Here is a 19,600-nt window from a genome sequence, read left to right on the forward strand (position 1 = left end):
GGGGTTGGTTGAAGCAAATTGTACTCATTGCCTGTGTGGAAGGAATTTGTCTGTTATGTTTAGTATGCTGTTTGCCGTGTTTAATAAGCATTATACAATTAGTTGTAGATGCCGCTTTGCATCATACCCTTGTACGAGTTGTAGAATATGTTGCTCTAAAAACTATGTGTGTATCCATGAGAACCTGACCTTCACAGAAGAAGATAACAAGAAGGGATTACAACAATGTAGTCAGGTATCAGACAGCCGCTGTTAGCAAAGCTGGATCATGAGTTTGGTGAGACTCGCTGCATACGCTGGCCACGCGTGCAGTGACTCGTAGCCTGTACTTTTCTACTCAGTCCAGTGCAGGAGAGTCTGGTGGGACTTGCTGCATGCACTGGCCATGCATGCAGCGACTCTAGCCTGTACTTCTCCACTCAATGCAGTGCAGGATATAAGGAGGCTGTCTCGGGTCAGAGAGGGGGAGAGAGACATGAGTGAGGGGGAGAGAGACATGAGCACACTTTGAAGGTACAGGGGATGCCCTGAAGCACTGTGTCTGCCCCTGCCTCCCCCCATAAGTTCTATGTTCATTAACCCCAACAGCTCAGAAGGCATTACAGTATGTTGCAAGATAAGATATAGTCGACTACTGCTGCAAGACGCATTGAACACCTTCCTACAAGAATTTCAACTTTACGCCCTGATAGGACAGTGGGATGATGCACTCGCAAAGACCCTGACTGCATTAGAGTGGGTATTTTTGCCACATACCTTTTCAAAACCAGTAACTATGATGATTGATAGGACACCTCAAGAGTGATTGTATAAAGCAACTCATGTTTTAAATTTTCTAAACATGTCTTCTTTGTCATCCACAGCAGTAGATCGACGTTTTGGAAGAACTGTTGAATGGCCTGAACAACCAAAGGTGTATTATAAGCACCTTAAATCGGGGTGCATGCTAACCACAGATAATACTGCAACAAATAGAAGTTGTGAGCAAGACAATTCTGTAATGATTTGTACTTCTCATCCGTATGTTTGCTTTGGCTCAAAATGCAAGTATACAAGAATGTAATCAATCTTATTGTGTAAATTTAACACGAGTAAGGTATAAAACAGCAGTAACATGGATAGGGAATCGGCAAAATGCATTAAAAGCACGTCTTTCTCTGTATTGTGATTGGGAGTACAACTCTCGAAGACTTTGTGTTACATCTCTCCCCTGGAATATGTTGCTACATGGCTGGGAGATGGTTAAACACCATCTCCAAGGTGCTTTTGACATGTCGTTGCAACAAAATATTCGTCCTTTACATGATCAGCTAAAAGCTCAAATACTAAAGATTCAAGACTTAATGAACCGCAATGCATTTGAAATATTACAAAAGGATTTCTCATGGGTAAATCCAAAGAAATTGGCTTTCTGGGCTAAATTTAGGAATCTGGGTATTTATTGCCTTAGCAGGGTTCTTTTTGATTCTGTTTTTAATTGTGTTTAGTACATAACCTGCTAAGAGCGTCACAACGAGTAGAAGCACAAGTCATGGCGACCTTGTTAACAAATGGTCTGGTGTTAAACAAAAAAGGGGGAGATGTGGCAGATCTACGAGCAGAGGCCTGCGTACGGCCAAAGACACAGTGAGCAGAGCATACAGGAAACACAGAGCCAAGAGAACAGTTCATACCTTCACTCCATCCTGTGGCGACCATATAACATTTTCGAATCTCGGACAAAGAATAGGGCTAAGTATTCTTCCTTCGCTAGGATAGCATTCGGCATGCTATGTTGCAAAATCGAGCGGCTATTGATTTTTTGCTATTAGCTCAGGGTCATGGATGTGAAGATTTTGAAGGTATGTGTTGTATGAACCTTGCTCCTTGCTCCAAGGAACTATGCTCCTTGTCTGACACATATCCCTTAGGACTGTGAACTCCACCAGTGCATGATCACTGCAGCCCAGGCTGCCTCCAGTCTTGACATCCCCAATGAGCTCACTTGTGTTGGTGACCATCAGGTCCAGTATCGCATCCCCTCGGGTAGGGCTGTCTATTACCTGGCTTAAGAAGTTATCCTCAATGCACTCCAGGAGTCTCCTGGATTGCCTACAGTTCACCATGCTACTTTTCTAGTAGATGTTGGGGTGGTTGAAATCCCCCAGCAGGACAAGAGCCTGCAAGCACAATGCCTCCTGTAGCTGGAGTAAGAAGGCTTCATCAGTAGGTTCCCCTTGATCAGGCGGCCTGTAGTAGACACCAACAACAAGGTTCCCCTTGTTGCCTCGATCTCCAATTCCTACCCATAAGCTTTCAACTTCCTCTTGGCTGTTCTTTAGGGACATCTCTTCATACTCCATCCATTTCTTGATGTAGAGGGCAACGCCTCTGCCCCTCCTTCCTTGTCTGTCCCTTCTGAACAGCCTGTAGCCATTGATAGCTGCACTCTAATCATGGGATTCATCCCACCAAGTTTCAGTAATGGCAACTAGGTCGTAGCTTTCTAACAGCACAACGGCTTCCAATTCCTCCTGTCTGTTGCCCATGCTGCATGCATTGGTGTAGAGGCACTTCAGCTGGGCTGTTGTTGGCACAGCCCAGTGGTTGGTACAGCCAAAATTCCTACCCAAAGTAGTGATGACATTATTATGACTAGGGTGTTAATCCTATCTATTTCTTCTTCTAAGAGTTCAGCATATAGGCATTAGTGATGATATGCTCATAACTGATTTTAGTTGGGGTTTGATAAAACAGGGATTTCTCATAGTTTCTTGGAAAGCCTAGTTTCCCTGCACAGGGCTCTGGTAGGAGACGTTAACCTCCTGGCATCCTGAGCAGACTGCAGAAAGGTCAATCGGGGAAAACCGCAGCACTGGTAAAAGAGCCAGTTCTCTTCAGATACAGTTTGCAAGGGCTTAATTTATAACTACTTCCTGATTTTACTCTCTGTTGTGCTTTCCTCATTTCTGCTAAAGCCTCGTCAGGTTTCCCAGAAGCCCTTAGAGCCAGCAAACATTTAGATATCTTTCACCCCAAGTCCCCTTCAAGGTGTCTCCACTACAGTGACGGAGTCTTAATGAGAAATCCAGTCATGGCTTCAAATCAGGAACTTGCACAATGGGTAAAATTCTGTTCAATTGAACTGTTCAATTCAAGAGAAAAATAAGTTAGACTAAAGATCACGTAGTCTTTTTAGAATAAAATTATCTTGTAAGAACAGTACCTCTAGAAGGGAAGGCAGCTATTTATACCCTCCTACTCTTAGACTCCAAGAGATTAACATCCATCACTTAATTTTAAATTATGCTAAAATACTGTTCTTTGATATTTGCTTCACATTCATTTTATTTCCACACACATACCTTTCTGAATGGCAGGATATCACTTTCTTTAAACACTATGACACAAAAAGTACAGTTTGTGTTAATGGCACAAAGTATAATAGCATTGTGCAGTGAGAGAAAGAACTTAACCTGCTGGCTAGTTCACCAGTATAATAGTCCTCTAATAGCACATTCCTTTGGACAGCGAAGGCTGGTCAGAGACTAGTTCTATGACTGTGTTTTCATTTTATTTCCTTTGTAAATCCATTTATACTAGCTTTTAATACTTTCAATAATTTTAATACTTTTGATAAACGAAGTAGTTTAGATAAATTTGTATTTTTCAATTTTTATTAAAAAATCCCCCAAAATTTCTACAGATACAGACCTTCACAAAAATAAAGAAATTCCTTCCCCTCCCCCAACCACCCCAGTTTAGAACTACGTATTTGGTTTAAAATTTTTACTTTTAGATTTTATGGAAAAGTTTCAACTCTGTTATCTGAAAGTGTATATATATATATCTCTGAAAGGGATGTTACTGGCAGATCAAGGCAGATGAATCTTCCCCTCTACTCAGCACTGGTGAGGCCACACCTGGAGTCTTGTGTCCAGTTCTGGGCTTCCTGGTACAGGAGAGACATGGGCATACTGGAGGGAGTCCAGCAAAGGGCTGGAACATCTCTCCTATGAGGAAAAGCTGAGAGAGCTGAGAAGAGAAGGCTCAGGGGGGATCTTATCAATGTATATAAATACCCGAAGGGAGGGTATGTGGGATAATTGCTGTAGGCGACTTAGAAAATACAGTCATATTCACATTTTAAAAAGAGGCACAGTGTTGAAGAAACTTCCAGGGTGTAGTGCAGCTGATATGCAAGGAATGCATTCCACCGTAGTTCCCTAGGCTGCATAACCTGCAATCTTAGAATCATCAGCTTCTAAGGACGTTTAGGAAAAAAAAGATATTTGTAGAAAGTGTATTGCTGCTGAGGAAGCTATATGGGAGAAAAGCTCATGGAACTCTGAAAATTCACTTGCTAACAGTTTTAATGTGCACTTCAGTGTTTTATTTGCCATTCATATCCAGTATGACAGTCCCATATTGAAAACCTGGATAAATTAATCCTAAACACCGTTCTTTTGCAATAGGGAATGTTTTCCTCTTTAAAATGTCTTTTTGTCACTCCATTTAGGAAGTAAGTAAACTCTCTATAGAAGGAACAGGTTTGGGGAGATTTTTATTTTTGTTTTTCTCTTTTGGGGTTCAATCATTTATAATGGGAATGCTGTGGAACTGATGATAGACAATGACATGATTATTTGTTATAGTCACTAGCCTAACATACAGCAGTAATTCTGTTATGTTTTTGTCATTTAGCAGCCTCTGTTTGGATTTGAACACCCAGAGAATTTTTTAAAGAGATAAATTTGTTACGGAGCTTTATTATTGGCTTGTGCTGCATAGCTCTAAGTATTCCCAGAAATGCACTAAAATGGTATTGTGTTTGCTGTGTTCCTGGGTTTGGTTGTTGGTTTTTTAATTGGGGAAAAAATGGCTGTTATTTCCCACTCACCTAAAAGCTCTTTTATGATTATAGTTCATATTATTTGGGTTCATGCTGACCATACACTAAATAATGTTCAATTGCCTCTGATTACAAAGAAGAAAAATCTCTTCTGGCAATTAAGTGTTTTATTAGCACTGCTATAAAATGCAAGAAGAGCACTTGCTAATTCCCTAATGCCTTGAGATACCACAAAATCTAAGATTCTTCATCATGTTTACCAGATTTAAATATTGCAGTGTTGGACAGGGAGGAGGAGTGGCTTACTGGGAAAATGAATGTTTCATGCAGGAACAATTGTATTTATTTCTCTGTAGTGTGGAATAAAGAGACTGAAGCATCGTGACACATCAGTTTTTAAGGGGTGGTGTTGTGGTTTAACCCCAGCCAGCAGCTAGAACCACGCAGCTGCTTGTTCACTCTCCCCAGTTTCGATGGGGGAGAAAATCAGAAGAGTAAAAGGGAAGAAAAACTTGTGGGTTGAGATAAAGACGGTTTAATAGGTGGAGCAAAAGCCATGCACGCAAGCAAAGCAAAACAAGAAATTCATTCCCTGCTTCCCATCGGCAGGCAGGTATTCAGCCATCTCCGGGAAAGCAGGGTTCCATCACATGTAATGGTTACTTGGGAAGACAAATGCCATAACTCCGAACGTCCGCCCCTTCCTTCTTCTTCCCCCAGCTTTTTATTGCTGAGCATGACGTCATATGGCATGGAATATTCCTTTGGTCAGTTGGGGTCAGCTGTCCCAGCTGTGCCTCCTCACAACTCCTTGTTCACCCCCAACCTACTCACTGGCAGGGCAGTATGAGGAGCAGAAAAGGCCTTGACTGCTTAGCAACAACCAAAAATATCAGTGTGCTATCAACACCATTTCTCATCCCAAATCAAAAACCTAGCCCCATGCCAGCTGCTAGCAAGAAAGTTAACTCCATCCCAGCTGACATCACGACAGGTGGGAAGAAAATTATCACTATAGTTTGGAATCACAAGACTGGAAAAATATGGGAAGCTAGAAAAAGCCTTTGAAAGCTTAAAAAAAATAATTTTGATTGGTGTCAAGGTTTAGGCTGGGCTGGCCACTAAACAAATGACAGAGTTCTCTATTTACCCCTCTTCCTTCCCAGAAGGGAGAGATAATAAGGAAGAGAGACTTATGGGTTGAAAAAAAACCTAAACCAGCTTTAATAAAATATTAACAATAAAAAGGAAAGATAATAATAATATTAATAAGAAAATAATGAAATATATACAAATATATACAAACACAGTATTGAGCTCCCAGGATGACAATCACGTCACCGGCAGGCACTGGGACTGGACTCAGCAGCAGATAGGAACTGGATTCAAGAACTGGATTCATGAACACATGGATTGAGATCAAAGGCAGACGAACAGAGAGAGTCGTCCTCGAACGCTGGCCACTGAAGTAAAAGAAACTTGACCCTTTGATCCCTCGGCTTTTATACTGAGCATGATGCAGATGCGATGGAATACCCTGTTGGTCAGTTTTGGTCACCTGTCCTGTCTGCTCCCCTGCAGGTGCGACCCCTTTACACTCTTCCGCTTCTGACCCTCCAACGGGGCATATAACAAAGTTAGCTGACCTTGGTTGTTATAGCAATAACTATAAGCAAGAGCCTCTCTGCCTACCATTCCTTAGTATTAACTATAAACATCAGACTTCACTGCTAGAAGCAGACACTGTCTGAAAAACATACTGTCAATTTCAGAAAGTACAGTCAGTTAGAAGAGACTTAACTGAAAAGTAAAATTACTGAACAGAAAATTGGTTTTGTTCTATCTCAAACCAGGACAATTGGGCAGAGATTATCATCTCTAAATAAATCCCACAAACTCCAGGCACCTCTTTTCAAATGTTCAGAGGAGGGTTTTCTGGACTTTGGTGTGAATATCCAAGGCGGTTTACAGCTTCAGTGACATTTTCAATTAGACAGGCTATAGAAAGTTCTGTCCAGCACTTGTGTCCTCAAAAGAGACAAACCCCCAAAAAACCTAATGGTGTCCTCTCTTTTGAACTACTTGTGACAGCCTTTCCATAGGTGATGTTGAATATTCAGGTATGGAGAATATCGATCTGTCCATTTTTCTTTCACACTGGGCCCTTTTAATTTCAGACTTCTCATGATGCACAAAAGGTAACCAAAGAGTCCTTTGATAGACAATTTGTCTTTAATAAGTACAGGATACAAATCTTCTGACAAAGGAAATATTTTTCCTGGTTTCTTTGTTCTGCCACAGTCATGTGTACAGTAAACTAAAGCATCTGCAGGGAGGCTACACTTACAGTTTAATATCTAATCTAGAGTGAAGTGCAATGTTTGTCTGGTCTTTGTGTTTCCAATTTTGGGCCATAAGTCTCTCCAATTTAAGAGAAAAATGTCCATGAGGTCAGAACTGATGAGGCAAAGAACAGAACTTTGGAGCTCAGTACGAGACTTTATTTAGACTAATTATATATATTTGAGCAACAAAAAAATCATCAATGGAGGTAACAAAGAAATCTGTAAGCAGTAAAGACAGACTTTACAGGCCAATAAAGATCTAATACAGCTAAGTTTACTGTCTGATGTCCCTTTTTTATGTTGTTATACATTTAACCAAGTTTTCCTAACAACATTTATTAAGAAATGGAGGTCTGAAGTGCTTAATATTTTCAGCTTCCCATAAAATAAATGAGGATCCTATAATTGCCTGCATTTGCATTGTTCTAGTTAAACAAAGGAAGCTATGCTTATTTATGCTAGTTGATCATTTGAGCCATAGCTCAAATGGTCTTGCTCATGGTGCAAGATCCTGAAAGAATCATGTATACCCAAAGTAGGAGTAAAGTTGAATTCAACTTGTAGCTGTAAAAGGGCTCATACAGGATTCCTCTCGGTGCCAGAAATCAGATGTAAACTATAAATTTCTCCTGCAAGAAGCTGCAGTCTTGGTTTTCTCATCAGTAAAATGGGATGATGACAAGAGTACCATTCCCCAGTGCCTAAGAGCATACTTTTAAGACTATTTGTTTGTGATATATGAATATATGAATTACTGTATTTTTATTAAAATATAGATCACTTGACTAAACACATTTTTTTCTTCTAATATTCTATAAGACTGGATTTATGGGTACCTAGTGAATTAGCATCCTCAGTAACAAATTCCATGTTCCTTCCCTTTTAGCTGCAATGGTTACAATTGTGGTGTTTATATGTATAAAAAACAAACATATCTTATGCACTTGCCAGAGATATGCTTATTTCAAAATATAAAAACAGAGTTCTTCACCTAGATCAGCAGCAGGTTCTTTGGGAGTAAAAAATTAAATTGCCATAGTACTCGCCTGGCCAAGTACTTGCAGATGCTCCAGAAGCAAGTTAAACGTGCAGAAGCAGGGCTTCTTGCTCCCATTAAGCATTTCAAACATCTGTCCCCAGTGTTGAAAGCTCTGTGCTGTCATCTGTTGAATAGCATATCATTTGCAGGGTTGTAGGTCATGGGGTCATGGGTTTAACTGATACCAGTTTTGATAATCATATTACTCCCTGCATGCCTGCCATGATCTGAGTTCTGCTGATACAGGATTTCTGTCATTCATAACTTCCATCTCAAGATATAGACTGTGGCTTTAGGACTCATAGTGCTATATACTTTCCTGTTTTGAAATTCATTCCCACCTCATTAAGTTAAAGCTTGACCACCATCCATGAGTCAGTACAGAGATAGAGTATTGGCCCCTTTTCTCGTTCAGCAATGTCTAAGGCCAGCTGAATGGCTTTTACCTCTGCAAATTGACTTGATTCACCTTCTCCTTCAGCAGGTTCTGCAACCTGTTGTGTAGGAATCCATACAGCAGCTTTCCACCTTCGATGCTGTCCTACAATGCAACAAGACCCATCAGTGAACAAGGCATATTGTTTCTCATTATCTGAGAGTTCATTATATGGTGGGGCTTCCTCAGCACGAGTCACAACCTCCTCTGGTGGCATTGTGAAGTCTTTGCCTTTGGGCCACTTTGTGATCACTTCTACGATTCCTGGACTATTGGGGTTTCCTGTTCAAGCTCGTTGCGTGATTAAGGCAACCCACTTACTCCAGGTAGCATCAGTGGCATGATGAGCAGAAGGAACTTTACCCTTGAACATCCAGCCCAGCACTGGTAATTGGGGCACCAGGAGGAGCTGTGCTTCAGTACCAATTACCTCTGAAGCAGCTCTAACTCCTTCATAGGCTGCCAAGATTTCTTTCTAAGTTGGGGCATTAGTTGGCTTCAGAGCCTTTGTATCCCTGACTCCAGAATCCTAGGGGTCAACCTTGAGTCTCCCCTGGTGCTTTCTGCCAGAGGCTCCAGGTAGGGCCATTGTCCCCAGCTGCAGTGTAGAGCACATCTTTAATGTCCCATCCTGTTTGGACTGGTCCAAGGGCTACTGCATGCACAATCTCTTGTTTAATTTGCTCAAAGGCCTGTCGTTGCTCAGGACCCCACGTAAACTCATTTTTCTTTTGAGTCACTTCATAGAGAGGTTTCACAATCTGACTATAACCTGGAATATGCATTCTCCAGAAACCCACAACACCTAAGGCGGCTTGTGTTTCCTTTTTGTTAGTAGGTGGGGACACAGCTGTTATTTTGTTAATCACATCCATTGGGATCTGGCGATGCCCATCTTGCCATTTAATTCCCAAGAACTGGATGCCTCATGCAGGTCCCTTGACCTCACCTCTTTTTACAGAAAACCTGCTTTCAGAAGAATCTTGATTATTTTCTTACCTTTCTTGAAAACTTCTGCTGCTGTGTTTCCCCACACAATGATGTCATCAATGTATTGCAGATGTTCTGGAGCTTCACCCTGTTCCAGTGCAGTCTGGATCAGTCCATGGCAAATAGTAGGGCTGTGGTTCCACCCCTGGGGCAGTTGATTCCAGGTGTACTGGACACCCCTCCAGGTGAACGCAAACTGTGGCCTCCACTCTGCTGCTAAAGGAATAGAGAAAAAAGCATTAGCAATGTCAGTTGTAGCATAGCATTTGGCTGCCTTTGACTCCAGTTCATACTGCAGTTCTAGCATGTCTGGCACAGCAGCACTCAGTGGTGCTGTGACTTCATTCAGGCCACGATAGTCTACTGTTAGCCACCGTTCTCCATCAGACTTTCACACTGGCCATCTAGGGCTGTTAAAGGGTGAGTGAGTCTTGCTGATCACTCCTTGGGTCTCCAGGCAATGAATCAGGTTCTGGATGGGAATCAGGGAGTCTTAGTTAGTGCAATACTGTCACTGATGCACTGTGGCAGTAGCAATTGGCACCTGCTGTTCTTTAACCTTCAGCAGTCCCACCACAGAAGGGTCATCTGAAAGACCAGGTAAGGTAGACAGCTGTGTAATGTCCTCAGTCTCTACAGCTGCTATGCCAAAAGCCCACCCATACCCTTTCAGGTCTTTGAAATACCCTCTCTTAAGGTAGTCTATGCCAAGGATGTACGGAGCATCTGGGCCAGTCACAATTGGGTGCTTCTCCCATTTATTCCTGGTTAGGCTCACTTCAGCCTCCAGTACAGTCAGTTCTTGAGACCCGCCTGTCACTCCAGAAATAGTGACAGATTCTGCCCCTTTATGATTCGATGGCAATAGGGTACACTGTGCACCAGTGTCCACCAGGGCTTTATACTTTTGTGGCTCTAATGTGCCAGGACATTGAATCCACACAGTCCAATAAACTTGGTTATCCCTCCCCTCCTCCTGGATGGAGGCAGGGCAACCCTAATGTTGAGAACAACATCTACAATTAGAAGATGAATCCCTGCAAGGACTGGAGCATCGCTTACCATGGACTGGAGCAACCTTCCACCTGTAGAAATTCTTTCTTCCATCTGCTTTACCTTGCAACTCAAGCACTTGTGCCTGCAGGGCTGGAGTAGGTTTTTTATCCCACTTACTCATGTCATCTCTGTTGTTGCAGAGGCAAAGCCATAGGAAATCTCGGAGTGGGTCCTGTTTCCCTTGAGTTGGTCTCATAGGAGGGCATTTTTTCTTAATGACTGCAAGCTGGGTCTGTTCAGGGGAAGAGTGGGATTCTTTCCCCTTCCCAGACAGTTTTTCAAGCAGCTCATGCAAAATTTTATCATTTTTCTCATTTTGCTCAGCTATTGTCTTAGTAATTTTCTCCACTGCCTCAGCAATGGTCTTAGTTTGGTTTGATCAACTATGGTGTTTGCTCAGCCATTTTCTCCAGGGCTGCTACATGAAGGGGATGGGAGACACTGTCTTCATACTGTCGCACCTTGTTCGCCACCTCATTTACAGTTGGTGTATCAGTATCAGATCCTCCCAGACCATTGTTGACAAAGTGTGGGAATAATTTGATGGTGCACTCTGCACAAACTTTCTCAACAAAGATCCTTTGCATGGCATTTCATCAGGGTCTATGAACACTTGCCAATTGCTATAAATCACCTCTCCCACACCCAGTTCTCTTGGGTACTTAATACCTTTTTCCATGCTAGTCCATTTGGTTGGATGGCATTCGATATCATCCTTAAAGGGGTACCTGCCCTTCACAGCTGATAGCAGTCGCCTGCAGAGACTGAGGATGTCTGCCTTTCTCCCAATGGCTTTATCAATCCCTCCATCTTTGGACAGGTTTCCCAACTGCCTAGCTTCTCTACCATCTAGGTCTATGGTATCAGCTCCACTGTCCGAGCATCGGAGCAACCAGGAGACAAGTGTCTCCCCTTCATGATGACTAAAGTCCTTCCTTATATTTCACAAATCCTTCATAGAGAGGATTTAATGATTATCTCTGCATTTGAGTCCTCATCCTGTGTTAATGCTGGCTGGGAAGGACCCTCTCCTGGATCTGACGTTTTCCTTTATCTGCCTGAGAAGGACCCTCTCCTAGATCTTCCTCAGAGGAACACTCTCCTATGCTGTCTGGTTTGGGCTGTTCTTTGTCGTCAGAGGCAAGGGAATGAGCTAACTTTTTCTGTTTCCTGGTCACTGGGGCAACTTGTGCCGGTTCTGCTGGAGTTTGGGTAGCAGCAGCGCTCGTTGTGAGAGCAGCCACCGTGCTCCTTGTCGGGGCTGGAGCAGCCAGTGCCGCTGCGGGCGGGGGAGGGGCCGGCGATACAGGCGTGGTGGGGCAGGCGGCGGCGGCGTGACTTTGACCGCAGGCTGCTGAGTGACTGCTGCCGGCATGGGCCGCGCCGGAGCCGGTGGGGGGGCAGCCGATGTGGGCCTGGCCGTTGCCGGGGCTGGTGGTGGGGCAGCCGATGCCGCCGGGGCTGGTGGGGGGGCCGGTGGCGTTGTTTGTGTCTGTGTTGTGGCTTGGGCAGTAATCTGAGTTGTTTGAGTTTCAGCTGTAGCTTTCGGGGGGGGGGGGGGTTGTCTGAATTCCTACTGCAGCTTTCAGTGGGGGGGTTGTCTGAATTTCTGCTATCTTTGACTCTGGCCGTGAGGTTTGAGTAGCGGTATCACATGTCACATAATACTCACTCCTGCACTGATATTTAACGATAAACCACCCCTGCAACGCATTCAGGAAACCCAACAACAAAATCACGTACAAATGAAAGTAACATTCACTCTCCAAACAGCCCAAAGGTTTCTCATCCCCTAATTCTGTTAGTGTCACTTTGGCATAATCATCAAAGGGCAAAGTAAACTTTCCCCAGGTAAAACCAAGAGTGTAATTAGCAAAAGAATCCATCCCAAAAGTGTAATTAGTAAAAGACTCCGTCACAAGATGCCCAAGATATGCAGGTAGAACCATTATACAAGCAATTATTTTATAAATCTGAAGGCAAATGCACACCAACATAGCACACTTACTTAGACCACCACATCTAAACACAAAGAAGAAATAAACCATGCAATATATTCAACCAGTTAAACCCCATTGCATCAATTAACTTCATACAAAGCTCTCTAAAGGCATGATACAAGATTTCGTGTAAGAACGACATGATATAAACTGTCTGTTCTCCCTGAACAAGCTGGAATTCAAACTATTCAGGTGTAATAAACAGCCAGATCCCTTAAACAGAAATGGCACTTATTTTATTATAGGGACAAAGTCAATAGAGCAAAAGCGCAGCGCTGGGTGCATGACTCAAGTCAGAGGCACACCAGCTAATACTTCACCCACGTCTTATATACATTCAATATTGCATATGTATTCACTATTTTAGGCAGAGTAATTGTTTATGATGATTGATTATCATTAGTCCCTTTTCTATTTGTGTGTTTCCTTCTGACAATTGTTTCTGAGGATCGATGATCTTCAGTTCCCTTTTCCCATGCATGTGTTTCCTTCTGGTAGGATCAACTCCCTTCTCCTATGCATCTGTTTCCTTCTGTTAATCACTTGTGGAGTCTTTTGGAGAAGTTCTCTTTTGTTTCTCTTGGATGTTTTTCTTCATGATGTTTTTCTTCATAGTTGCTGTTAGTTGTTATCTTTGAGGTTTCTCGTGTTTCCTAATTTACTAAAGGTTAGTTATCCTTATAAGTCAAAGATTTATAGCCTTGTTATTATGGCGAAAGCCAACAATACCTTCACTATTTTTCACACAGGCAATCTATCAGAGCTCCGTTCGTGCCCCACGTTGGGTGCCAATAAATCTGTTGTGGTTTTGGCCAAATTGGCCAATGGCCAGCAACAGATGCTTCCCCCCCCCCCCCCCACGCAGGCTCTCACACATGGAGAGGAAGAGGAGAGATAAAGAGATTTACAAGTTTAGAAGAAACTAAACTACTTTAATGGAATATAAATAATAAAATAAAAAGGAAACAATGAAATAGATACAGTATGTACAAAACCATATCAAGCTCCCAGGATGATGTCACTGGCAGGCACTGGGGAAGTCCCAGGCTGGACTCAGCGATGGGTGGGAACTGGATTCCACAGATGGAGTCAGGAACACACGGATCGGGATCAAAGGCAGATGAACAGACAGGGTCCTCCTTGGATGTCAGCCACTGAAGGAAGAGAGCTGACCCTTTGATCCCTCAGCTTTTACACTGAGCATGGGACAGATGGGATGGAATACCCCTGTCGGTCAGTTTTGGGTCACCTGTCCTGTCCACTCCTCCCTGCAGGTGGAACCCCTCTACGCTTTTCTGCTTCCCACCCTCTAATGGGGCAAATAATGAAATTAGCTGACCTTGGTTGTTATAGCAATATGTATAAGCAAGATCCTCTCTGCATACCATTCCTTGGCACAAACTGTTTTATCACTCTGAACGAACCGCTTTAGACACAACATGCTGTTAATTTCAGAGAGTTAGAAGAGGCCTAGCTAAGAAGTAAAATTGCTGGACCAAAAGTTGGTTCAGTTTTACCTCAAACCAGGACAGGTCATCTGAAAGGCCAGGTAAGGTAGACAGCTGTGTAATGTCCTCAGTCTCTACAGCTGCTATACCAAAAGCCCACCAACACCCTTTTGGGTCTTTGAAATACCCTCTCTTAAGGTAGGTTATGCCAAGGATGTACGGAGCATCTGGGCCAGTCACAATGGGATGCTTCTCCCATTTATTCCCATTCAGGCTCACTTTGGCCTCCAATGCAGTCAGTTCTTGAGACCCACCTGTCACTCCAGAAATAGTGACAGATTCTGCCCCTTTATGATTCGATGGCAATAGTGTACACCATGCACCAGTGTCCACCAGGGCTTTATACTTTTGTGGCTTTAATGTGCCAGGCCATTGAATCCACACAGTCCAATAAACTCTGTTGTCCCTCTCCTCCTCCTGGCTGGAGGCAAGGCACCTCTACTGTTGAGGATGGTACCCACAATTAGCAATTAGTTTCTTCCTGGACCAGAGAATTGCTTACTGTAGAGTAGAGCAGCCATCCTCCTGGAAGAATAATTTCTTCCATCTGCTTTACCTTGCAACTCATGTACTCATGCCTGTAGGGATGAGTCCCACAGTCTGTCCCACTTCCTCATGTCCTCTCTGTGGTCACAGAGGCAAAATCACAGGATATCTTGTGGCGTGTTCTGTCTCTCTTGAGCCAGTCTCGTAGGAGGGTGTCTTCTCCTAACGGCTGCAACATGAATCCATGCAGGGGAAGAGTGGGATCTTTCCTTCATCCTGGACAGTTTATCAAACAGTTTCTCATTTTTCTCAGCCATTTTCTCAGTCATTCTCTAAATCGTTTTCTTGGTTTGCTCAGTCATTTTCTTGGGTTTCTCAGCCAGTTTTTCCATGGCTGCCACAGTGAGGGGATGAGAGAGACTGTCTTCGTACTTTCATACCTTGTTAGTCACTTCATTTACAGTTGGTGTGTCAGCATCAGATCCTCCCCAGACCATTTTTGACAATGTGTGGGAATACTTTGATGGTGCACTCTGCATAAACTTTCTCAACATGGGTCGTTTGCATGGCATTTCATTAGGGTCTACATTCACTCACCAGTCACCATAAATCACCTCTTGCACAGCCAGTTCTCTCAGGTACTTTAATACCTTTCTCTGTGGTGGTCCATTTGTTCAGGTGGCATTCAATATCATCCTTAAAGGGATACCTGCCCTTTATGGCTGACACCAGTTGCCTCCAGAGCCTGAGAGCGTTTGTCTTTCTCCCAGTCACTTTATTGATACCTCCATCTTTGGCCAGGTTTCCCAACTGCCTAGCTTCTCTACCTTCTAAGTCTATGGTATCAGCCCTATTATCCCAGCATCGGAGAAACCAGGTGATAAGTGTCTCACCTTCACGATGGCTAAAGTCCTTTCTCATATTTTGCAAGTCTTTAATGGATAGGGATTGAACGATTACCTCTGTGTCTGATTCCTCCTCCTGCGTTGATGCTGCCCGAGAAGGACTCTCTCCCTGATCTGCTTGAGAAGGATCCTTTCTCTTATCTGTTTTAGAAGGACCCTCTCCCTTTTCTTTGCCAGAAGAATTCTCCCCCGTGGTATCTGGCTTTATCTGGCCTTTGTCATAAGGAGCAGGGGAACGAGATGACCTCTCCTTTTCTTTTCTTCCTGGTCACTGGGGCAACTTGTACCGGTACTGATGGAGTTGAGTAGCAGCGGTACTCATTGTCGGAGCAGCTGGAGTAGTGGCAGTGGTCGTTGTCAAGGCTGGAGTAGCTCGTGCCAGTACAGGCTTGTGCTGGTACTGGTGGCGGAATTGCTTGTACCGGTACAGGCTGCAGAGTGGCTTGTGGGATTTGAGTAGCAGCAGTGTATGTCATACAACTCTTACTCCTGCACCAATGTTTAATATAAAACCATCCCTGCAATGCATTCAGGATAATCAACAATAAAATCATGACTTTTAGAAAGTAACAATCACTTCTGAAATCCACAAGGTTTCCATCCCCTAGCTCTGCCAGTGTCGATTTGGCATGAGCATAAAAGGGTGAGGTAAACTTTCCCAAGGTAAGATTGAAAGTGTAATTAGTAACAGAATTCATTATGTGATGCCCAAGGTATGCAGGTAAAGTCATTATCGAGCTTATTGCAGTATGGATTAGTATTAAACACCACAGCAGAATAGCACATTTCACCCACCGCATACAAACATGAAGAGCAAATAAATTATTCAACACATATGGCAGATTAATCAGTGTTGTATCAACTAACTTTAAACAAAACTCTATAAAGGAATGGTAGAACATTTCACTTAAGAACAACATGATGTGAGCTGTCTGTTTTAATTTCCAACCCCTTAAGACTCTCATAGGAAAAATCCAATACTCTTTCAACTTTCAACTGAGCAAGCTGGAATTTGAACTATTCGGGCAATCTGTCAGAGCCCTTGTTGAGCCCCTGTCGAGCCCTGGTTGAGCCTCACATTGCAGTTGTCGAGGTTTGGGCTGGGCTGGCCACTAAAATGAACAACGCATGCTCTCTTAACTTCTCTCCCAAGTGAGAGAAGAATGAGAGAAAGAGAGATTTATGAGTTTAAAAGAAACTAAAGTAATGAAATATTAATAATAAAATGATAAAAATTAAAGATAACAATATTCTTAAGAAAATTATTAAATATATACAATATATACAAAAGCGTATCAAGCTCCCAGGATGATGATCACATCACCTGCAGGCACTGGGAAAGTCCCAGACTGGACTCAGCGATAGACAGGAGTTGAAATCAGGAACTGGATTCAGGAACACACAGCTCGGGATCAAAGGCAGACCAACAAACAGAGTGCTCCATGGACGCCGGCTGTTGAAGAAAGAGGGCTGACCCTTTGATCCCTCAGTTTTTATACTGAGATGGGATAGAAAACCCCAGTTTTAGGTCACCTGTCCTGTCTGCTCCTCCCCGCAGGTGTGACCTGCTTCCAACCCTCCAACAGGGCATATAACAAAGTTAGCTGACCTTGGTTGTTATAGGAATAAGTATAAGCAGGAGCCTCTCTGAATTCCTTGGTATTAATTATAAACATCAGGCCTTATCTCTGCTAGAAGCCGACGCTGTCTGAAAAATATGCTGTTAATTTCAGAGAGTTCAGTTAGAAGAGGCTTAGCTGCAAAGTAAAATTACTGAAAAGAAAATTGGTTCTGTTTTACCTCAAACTTGGACACTTCTTTCTACTTGCCTAGACCAGGAGAAGCCCTTGGCTTCAATACCTTGCACGCTGCAGTTAGAGCCACGTGTCTGTAAAACACTGTGTGTGTGCATGCACGCATGCATGTTTGTGGATTATTTGGAAGTTACATCATCTTGCCGTCTATAGGTATGTCAGTGACAAAAGGAAGACTAGGGAAAATGTGGGCCCGCTCAGTATGGAAATGGGAGCCCTGATTACTCAGGATCTGGAGAAGGCTGAGGTACTGAATGACTTTTTTGCATCAGCCTTCACCAGCAAGTACTCTAACCACACCACCCAAGTTGCAGAAGGCAAAAGCAGGGACTGGGAGAATTAGGTACCACCCACTGTAGGAGAAAATCAGGTTCAAGACCATCTAAGGGACCTGAAGGAACTAGCAGGTGAAGATCCTAAGCCACTATCCATCATATTTGAGAAGTCATGGTAGTCCGGTGAAGTTCACGCTGATTGGAAAAGAGGAAACATAACCCCCATTTTCAAAAAGGGAAAAAAGGAAGAGCCAGGGAACTACAGACCACTCAGTCTCGCCTCTGTGCCCGGCAAGATCATGGAGCAGATCCACCTGGAAACTATGCTACGGCACTTGGAAAATGAGGTGGTGATTGGTGACAGCCAACATGGTTTCACCAAAGGCAAATCGTGCCTGACAAATTTGGTGGCCTACGATGGGGTTACAGCATTGGTGGATAAGGGAAGAGCAACTGACATCATCTACCTGGACTTGTACAAAGCATTTGACACTGTCCCACACAACATCCTTGTCTCTGAATTGGAGAGACATGGATTTGATGGATGGACCACTTGGTGGATAAGGAACTGGCTAGATGGCTGCACTCAAAGGGTTGCAGTCAATGTCTCGATGTCCAAGTGGTGACCGGTGACAAGTAGCATTCCTCAGGGGTCAGTACTGGGACTGATGCTGCTTAACATCTTTGTCGGTGTCCTGGTTTGAGGTAAAACAGAACCAACTTTCTGTTCAGTAATTTTACTTCTTAGCTAGGCCTCTTCTAACTCTCTGAAATTAACAGCATATTGTGTCTGAAACGGTTCGTTCAGAGTGATAAGACAGTTTGTGCCAAGGAATGGTATGCAGCAAGGCTCTTGCTTATACTTATTGCTATAACGACCAAGGTCAGCTAATTTCGTTATTTGCCCCATTGGAGGGGTGTAGAGGGGTCCCACCTGCAGGGAGGAGCAGACAGGACAGGTGACCCAAAACTGACCGACAGGGGTATTCCATCCCATCTGCCCCATGCTCAGTATAAAAGCTGAGGGATCAAAGGGTCAACTCTCTTCCTTCAATGGCTGATGTCCGAGGAGGACTCTGTCTGTTCATCTGCCTTTGATCCCGATCGGTGTGTTCCTGACTCCAACTCTGCAAACCCAGTTCCCACCCATCTCTGAGTCCAGTCTGGGACTTCCCCAGTGCCTGCTGGTGACGTCATCCTGGGAGCTTAATACAGTCTTGTATATACTGTATCTTTTTCATTATTTTCCTTTTTATTTTATTCTTAATATTTTATTAAAGTAGTTTAGTTTCTTCTAAACTCATAAATCTCTCTTTATCTCTCCCCCTCCTCCCTGTGCATGAGAGGCTGGGAGGGAGCATCTGTCGCCGGTCATTGGCCGATTTGGCCAAAACCACGACAGTTGGCAACATGGACAGTGGGATTGAGTGCACCCTCAGCAAGTTTGCTGATGACACCAGCCTGTGTGGCGCGGTTGACATGCTGGAGAGAAGGGATGCCATCCAGAGGGACCTGGACAGGCTTGAGAGGTGGGCCTGTGCGAACCTCATGAAGTTCAAACAGGTCAAGTGCGAGGTCCTGCACCTGGGTCATGGCAATCCCAGGCACAAATACAGGTTGGGTGGAAAATGGACTGAGAGCAGCCCTGAGGAGAAGGACTTGGGGGTGCTGGTGGATGAGAAGCTCAACATGAGCCGGCAGTGTGCGCTCACAGCCCAGAAAGCCAACCGCATCCTGGGCTGCATCAAAAGAAGCATGGCCAACAGGTTGAGGGAGGTGATTCTCCCCCTCTGCTCTGCTCTGGTGAGACCCCACCTGGAGTTCTGCACGCAGCTCTGGAGCCCCCAACAGAAGAAGGACCTGGACCTGTTGTAGTGAGTCCAGAGGTAGGCCATGAAGATGATCAGAGGGCTGG

The 19,600-nt window shown here is 43.8% G+C and overlaps 1 protein-coding gene across 1 annotated transcript in view; it reads right to left on the minus strand.

Moving 5' to 3' along the window:
- Window positions 1-7,313: 7,313 nt before the first annotated feature.
- Window positions 7,314-19,600, minus strand: part of LOC141735548 (nuclear factor interleukin-3-regulated protein-like) — a 35,158-nt gene continuing 22,871 nt past the window's right edge. Inside the window, exons 2-3 of the mRNA XM_074568524.1 lie at window positions 9,651-9,857; window positions 7,314-8,756 (exon numbers count right to left, since the gene is read on the minus strand). Of these exons, the coding sequence (XP_074424625.1) occupies window positions 8,566-8,756; window positions 9,651-9,857 (398 nt within the window). The 3' untranslated portion in view covers window positions 7,314-8,565. The remainder of the gene's footprint in view (window positions 8,757-9,650; window positions 9,858-19,600) is intronic.

The sequence above is a fragment of the Larus michahellis genome, chromosome W (assembly GCF_964199755.1).
Source record: "Larus michahellis chromosome W, bLarMic1.1, whole genome shotgun sequence".
Lineage (NCBI taxonomy): Eukaryota > Metazoa > Chordata > Aves > Charadriiformes > Laridae > Larus > Larus michahellis.